The sequence below is a fragment of the Puntigrus tetrazona genome, unplaced genomic scaffold, assembly GCF_018831695.1.
Source record: "Puntigrus tetrazona isolate hp1 unplaced genomic scaffold, ASM1883169v1 S000000520, whole genome shotgun sequence".
In the NCBI taxonomy this organism is placed as follows: domain Eukaryota; kingdom Metazoa; phylum Chordata; class Actinopteri; order Cypriniformes; family Cyprinidae; genus Puntigrus; species Puntigrus tetrazona.
Window position 1 is genome coordinate 450,001 of NW_025048156.1, and position 7,500 is coordinate 457,500.

Here is a 7,500-nt window from a genome sequence, read left to right on the forward strand (position 1 = left end):
ATCTCACGAATCAGAATCGCAAGATATTAACTTTTTTTTTTTTTTTTTTTGGTTGCAGTTGCTACTTATTTTAAGTTGGCGTCTCATTTTTTCCTTACCGTGAATTAAATGAATGAAAGTAAAAAAAAAAAAAAAGTCTTTAATTCACAATTAGATTTTCGTTGGTCGCAAAAAAAGAGAATTTATATATATATATATATATATATATATATATATATATATATATATAAACATTATATATATATATATATATATATATATATATATATATATATATATATATATATTTTTTATTATTTAAATATTTCTTTAAATAAATTAATTTTTTTTATTAACTTTTTTGGACATTTTAAGAGAAAGACAACTGACAGCTGTTTAACAGCAAACCCCGCCTACTTTGATCTGATTGGCCGCCTCAGTCATTGTGACATTCAATCAATCAATGACTTTTATCTCTATAGCGCTTTTAACAGTGCAGACTGTATCAAAGCACTGAACAGTAATAGAGTGATAGTAACGTATAACGTCAGAAGATAATCGCAGAGTTGCACCGTTAAGGCAGATCTTCTAACAAACAGAGCGCCGCAGTAAATCAGGGACAGTTGGGCCATTTCTAATGACTGTGGGAAACGTCCCCCTCAGCGTGTGTGATGGTTACGGCTTTGACAGAGACAGGCTTCAGCAGACTACTACCAACGCTGCCGGGAAGCCATAAAACTCTACACTTCATAGCCTTCAAACTGTGCAGCCTCCAGTGTGCGTCACATTTGTGCTCGACTCACTTCAGCTGCAAAATCCCGTCAGTCATATCAGCATTAACGTAAAATATTATGCATGACATGCGCGAATCACTCGGATGCAAATAGCGAGCGCAAAGTCGGTAAGCTTATAAATCTCCTCGTATCAAATCAAAATCACATTTCACTGCAAAACACATCAGTGCAGGTGCTTGAGAGTAGCTGCGGGATGCTTAAGATGGGGATATAGATTTTTTTGCCACCGTTTCTGACCTTGCTTCTAGATGCAATGTACAGGGCATTTTTTGTTTATTTGAAGAAGTCAGAAAGTGAACTCGAAGAGGTAATTATGCAACTTGACATGTATTCTTCAAACCCTGGAAAACATTCTCCAAGGCAAAGTTTGATTACATTTTTTAAAATTTGTAATATGTTGCATTAAGTTTTTGTTTACATAATATATTTGTGCATTCTGTGTATTTGTCACATGCATGTATATATTTAAGAAAAATTTGTTATTATGTCATTTATATGAATATAAACATATTCATGTAAATCCATGTAAATATTTTCATAATATATGCATACAAATCATACACATAAATATCATGCCAGAAAAATCATTTATTTTTGATGCTATTAATCTTTTGACAGCACATTTTGCATCTTGTTCGCACATTTTTATTTTTAAAAATGTATATATATATATATATATATGAAAAAAACAATGCTAACAAAAAAAAACATAATCCTACCATGTTAAATAATACTACTTTATTATTACTTTAAGAAATGATAATTGGAATAAAAAAATAATATTTAAAAGAAATAAATATATATATATATATATATATATATATATATATATATATATATATATATATATATATGTGTGTGTATATATATATATATATATATATATATATATATATATATATATATATATATATATATATATATATATATATATATATATATATATATATATATATTTATTTATATATATATATATATATTTATATATTTTATATATTTTTTATATATTTATATATATATATTTTTTTTATATAATTTTTTTATTCCAATTATCATTTTTAAAAGTAATAAAATAAAATATATTATTCTAGTTGTCAAAACAATACTTGTGATTTTTATTTAGTTAACGTGACAGTAAAATAACTAATTAAAAATAATTAATGGATATATGTAAAAATATGTTTCAAAAAATTACCCACAGCTGAATTACTAAAATAAACTAAAATGAAAATAAAAACGTAACAAATAATGCCATATTTTCAAACACATTCAGATATTTAACTACACTCTAGCAGGGAGACGACATAATTCACATGACAGATGGGGAAAAAAAGATTCAGAGATTTCTCTTTCCTAAACTTTTTAGCATAATTACCTCCGTATTTCATCTCTGACTGATTCTTTCACTGCATTTTCAAGCCATCACCAATTACATGTGAAGGCTTTCTCCACTCCGCTGTTTACTCGGACCGAGGCTGGGTAATTAAACTTGATTTGACTTTCATGTTGAGCTGCTCTAGCAAGAGCCCAGAGATGACACTGAATGAAATATCGCCGGCACGTCAAGACGGATCAGACTGACAGAGCGTCTCTCATGAGGAGCCAGACACCAGCTCTTCATTACTGTTTCTCTTCCTTACGTCCAGGGAGCTGCACTTCACGATTTCTCTGATAAAAACAGCCTCAAATGAGCCAGGAGTCGTTATACAGTAAGAGTATGTACTTACATATATAATAGGACATTTATTTTAGAAGACTGTGTATATATATATATATATATATATATATATATATATATATATATATATATATATATATATATATATATATATATAGTTTGCAGTATTTTTCTCTATATGTGAAAGTATATATATATATATATATATATATTTTTTTTTTATTGTCACACCATATGACATTTATTTGACCAGTACCTATATATATATATATATATATATATATATATATATATATACACACACATAAGTATACAGTAGTCAACATTTGTAGTTGATCAGATATATTATTAATCTATATATTAAAAAATATTTAACTTAATTCATACGTATTCATTAATAATAAATATTAACTGTAATTAATATTTATATTAATATTTAATAAAGTTGTTAATTTAAAGTTATTAATATTGTGTAGAAATATTTGTGTGTAATCAAAGAGTATCTTGCAAATAAATAGAAAAAAAAAACTATTTGTAAACAGTGTAACAGGTCGGTCTTAACTGCTTTCAGCTTTAAGGCTTGTTTTAGCAGCAGGGCAATGTGGTTTTCTCCTTGTTTTTGTTTGGATATTGTTGTTGGATTAATATTAATAACATAATAGCTGAAGGCAGGTCTATTAGGCTGCACTGCGAGGCTTAAAGCACAGATCCAACATTTGGACCCAAATCTGGTATGAATTAGATGAATATATGAATATCAAAGCAGTATTTTGAGTGTTCTCAGTATTTAGAGTCGGTCCGACCAAACTACTAGCGAAACTGGTGTATTGTTTTTTTTAACGATTTGAGTATGCACAGAATTACCACTTTTATTCGCCATCCCCACCTCCGGTTTTGGCCAAAAGAGCTGCTATGCTAATTATCGGTAAGCATGTAAATGAATAAATGTTAAAGCAGCAGCCCGCCGGCCCGTTGAAAGTGAAACGCTGTCAGTCAGCTCAATGTCACAGCAGCCTAGAGGGGACGACAAGCTCCGAGAATTATAATCACCTGCGGCCGACCAGCTCCACGCTACAGGAGGATTAGAAAAAAAAACTCATTTGAGGAAAACAAGAAAAAGCACAAATATTGTCGACTCAGCAGTCAGGAGAGCGCAGAGTGTGTTTTTGCAGATTTCCATGCCTGGAAAAGGCAGAGGGAGTCAACAGAAGAAAAGAATTCATCTGTTTACGCTAATTGGACACAGTGGCTGCCATTCAATGTTTAATAATGAAGCATCTCTGTACACTGTTTTTGGAAAGACGCCTTACATTTTTCCCAGTTTTTTGTGAGAATAGGATGCATCTAGAGGAACTTCATTAAAAGAAGCATTTCTGCTCCTGACATATGAGCTGATCTAAATACACTATAGAGACGATTGTGTCACATATTTAAGGCAAACATCACTATTAGTGTTTTTTAAACAGGTTTGAGGTGTGTTTGGAAGAAATAACATATGATCGTACATTAAAAGAGGGAATCAAGCTATATGTAGAGATCGGAATAACACAGAGAGATGGGGAAGGACTCTTAGTAAGAAACAACACAGGACACCCCAGCAACCCCACAGCATTGCACTGACAAACTTTATGAACGTTCCAGAAATATTATAGCAAAACCATAGCAAACTTCTCGAGCACCCTAACAACGTCCTGCCAAAACACTTACAACAGCTCAGCAACAACATAGCAATGCCTCGACAACCAGAAAATTCCAGTAATCCCATAGCAAAGCCCTGGAAAAACACCCAGAACACCCTAGCATCTCTACAGAAACACAATGCGATAACACCCAGAACATTATTGCAACCCCATAGTAACACCCTGGAAAAACCCAGAGCATTCTTGCAACACCATAGCAACAGCCTGCAAACACCTAGAACATTCTAACAACACCATAGCAATGCTTTTCAAACACACAGAGCGACTCTGCCAAACACCCGGAACACCCTAGCAACCCCATAGCAACACTCTGTAAACACCCTGAACACCCAAAACACTCTAGCAACACCATAGCAACAACCTGCAAACACCCATAATATTTTAGCAACACTCTGGCAAACACCCAGAACACCCTAGCAATACTCTAGAAACACCCCAAACACCCAGAACATTCTTGCGACATCATAGCAACGACCTGTAAACACCTAGAACATTCTAACAACACCATAGCAATGTTCTTCAAACACACAGAGCAACTCTGCCAAACACCTGGAACACCCTACCAACCCCATAGCAACACTCTGTAAACACCCTAGCAAAACCCCAGAACAACCATAACATTTAAGCAACACCATGGCAACACTCTAGATAACACCTTAGCAACTCCATAGCAACACTCTGGAAACACCCTGGCAAACAGCATGGCAACACCCAGAACATTCTAGAAACGCCATAGTAACACTCTGGCAAACACCCAGAACACCCTAGCAACCCCATAGCAACACTCTATAAACACCCTAGCAATACTCTGGAAACACCCCAAACACCCAGAACATTCTTGCGACACCATAGCAATGTTCTTCAAACACACAGAGCAACTCTGCCAAACACCTGGAACACCCTACCAACCCCATAGCAACACTCTGTAAACACCCTAGGAAAACCCCAGAACAACCAAAACATTTAAGCAACACCATGGCAACACTCTAGATAACACTTTAGCAACCCCATAGCAACACTCTGGAAACACCCTGGCAAACACCATGGCAACACCCAGAACATTCTAGAAACGCCATAGTAACACTCTATAAACACCCTTGCAACATCCTGTAAACACCCAGAACATTCAAGCAACACCATGGCAACACTCTAGCAAACACCCTAACAACCCCATAGCAACACTTTGTAAACTCCCTTGCAACATCGCGAAAACACCCAGAACATTCAAGCAACACTCTAGCAAACACCCTAGCAACCCCATAGCAACACTCTAAACACCATGGCAACACCCAGAACATTCTAGATATGCCATAGTAACACTCTGGCAAACACCCAGAACACCCTAGCAATCCCATAGCAACACTCTGTAAACACCCTTGCAACATCCTGGAAACACCCAGAACATTCAAGCAACACCATGACAACTCTATAGCAAGCACCCTAGCAACCCCATAGCAACACTCTGTAAACACCCAGAACAGCTCAGCATCATCACAGAAACTCTATCTACAGACCGTCATCAGCACTGTTTCTGAGCTCTGTTCTATTTATAGACTGACTTTAGGGTGGCATCTGAAATCTTGATTTGTCGGCACTCTGAGATTGCTTTTCTCATTTTCATCTCTCTCTCCCTTTCTCTCAGGCGTGAACGTATTTTCCGAGGCTGTATGCAGATCTCAGATCTCCGCGCTTCACCTGCTGACACGCAGCACCGCCGCTTCCCCCGGAGTCTCAGCGTCACGCGCGTCATCGCATTACATCTCTGCGTGATCACGTGACGGCCGGCGAGCAGATCCAATCGGACGTCTGGCTTACCTCTGCTCTCTGATTTAAGTAAGAAAGTGACCGGTGACTTAACGAGACGCAGCGTGTTCGCTCAGATGACGGCAGGATATTCTCGGTCTGTCAGGTCACTCTATTAACCGGCGGAGAGGAGCCCTGGCAATGATATTTCAAGGTCAGATGAAACACGTGACCTCTATTTCCTGCTTTAACGGGCCAGCGGCGTACTTGAGGCTTCTTTTTAAGACAGTGGTGTTATGGACGGTAACTAACACCACTCAACAAATTCTACACCATCTGCATATTAGTTACAATTTAAACTAGTTTTGATGAAAGTTACATCTTAAACGCTACTAATCATTAACACGGATAAAACCTAATTATACGCATAAACTCAATATTTACAGAAGCGTATTGATTGAACTGCATCGACTTGCTTTAGTTTTTACTTCATGTACTTTTATAGCTGCAGAAGCACATATTGGAAAACGCTAATGTTAGCCTGTTAGCACTAAACCGCGTCGCCTACTGCATCTTTAACTACACAGTAGATTATTAATCTAGACATTCACACATTTTTGTTAGCCGCTATTAAATGCAAACCTGACTTAAACAGCCCACCTAAACGGTTATTTCCGTCGAATAATAAAAACACGTTTTTAGCAGAATTGTGTATTTTTCTTTGCATTAATTAACTTTCGATACTGAGGATATTCGAAAAAATATTCGAATTTGCAAGACGTAAACTTGCAATGGCGAGTCTATATTGTGTAAGAAACTGATTTTTTTTTAAATTAGGGGTTATGGATAACAACTATGAGTTATTTTGCAAGACATACACACAATTCTGAATGTGCAAGATGCAAAAATGAGTCTCATAAGGTTGCAATATCGTTCTCAGAACCGCATGTTTGCGTCTCGTAATTTCATTGTGATATATCTGCACTTTTTAGCCTGTTATTCATTGAGAAATGTAAGTCTCAAGCGTCAGAGACAGTCAAAATTTCTCATAACTGCGTGTTTGTATCTCACCCTTGCGTTAGAAACTTTGCAAAATCGAAGCTTTCTGAGAAATCTGCAAACTAGCGATTACGATCGCGTCCACTGCTATTATGTTAGAAACTTGTTTTTGCTAGAATTGCAAGTTTGTATCTTTCGGGAGGAAACTCGAGAGTGCATTTGGATCTCGCCGTTTTAGTTATGAACTCAGAATTACGATTCTGCACCAATTTGCAAGGTTTCATGCATCTGGCGTGATATTAATCGCTAGATGCAAACAAAAAACGCAGAGAAAAACCCAATCATGAGCAAAAATAATAGTCAGTTCCGACTCTCTTTTCTGACACGGAGGCACTTTCAACCTGATTCTGTCATTCCTCTCACTTTCGAGGCTTATGAATAAGCTCCTTAACAGAAGTGATGCTCACAACGATACAAAAGGTGACTTACCGTGTTGCTCGAGTTCCCATTTAAATGCAAACCACTGTCGAAAAGCGGCGAGGACGCCCTGCTACTCTGATCGCTGGACGGTCCGGGAGAACCTGAGGGAACACGGCAGATTATTACA

At 36.3% G+C, this 7,500-nt stretch overlaps 1 protein-coding gene across 5 annotated transcripts in view; it reads right to left on the bottom strand.

The window, feature by feature from the left end:
- The window catches only part of sntg2 (syntrophin, gamma 2), a 62,156-nt gene that overhangs the window by 29,077 nt on the left and 25,579 nt on the right, over positions 1 to 7,500 (bottom strand). For all 5 annotated transcript variants that reach the window (XM_043232238.1, XM_043232239.1, XM_043232236.1 and 2 more), the window contains one exon: positions 7,383 to 7,474. In XM_043232238.1, coding sequence (XP_043088173.1) covers positions 7,383 to 7,474 — 92 coding nt within the window. The remainder of the gene's footprint in view (positions 1 to 7,382; positions 7,475 to 7,500) is intronic.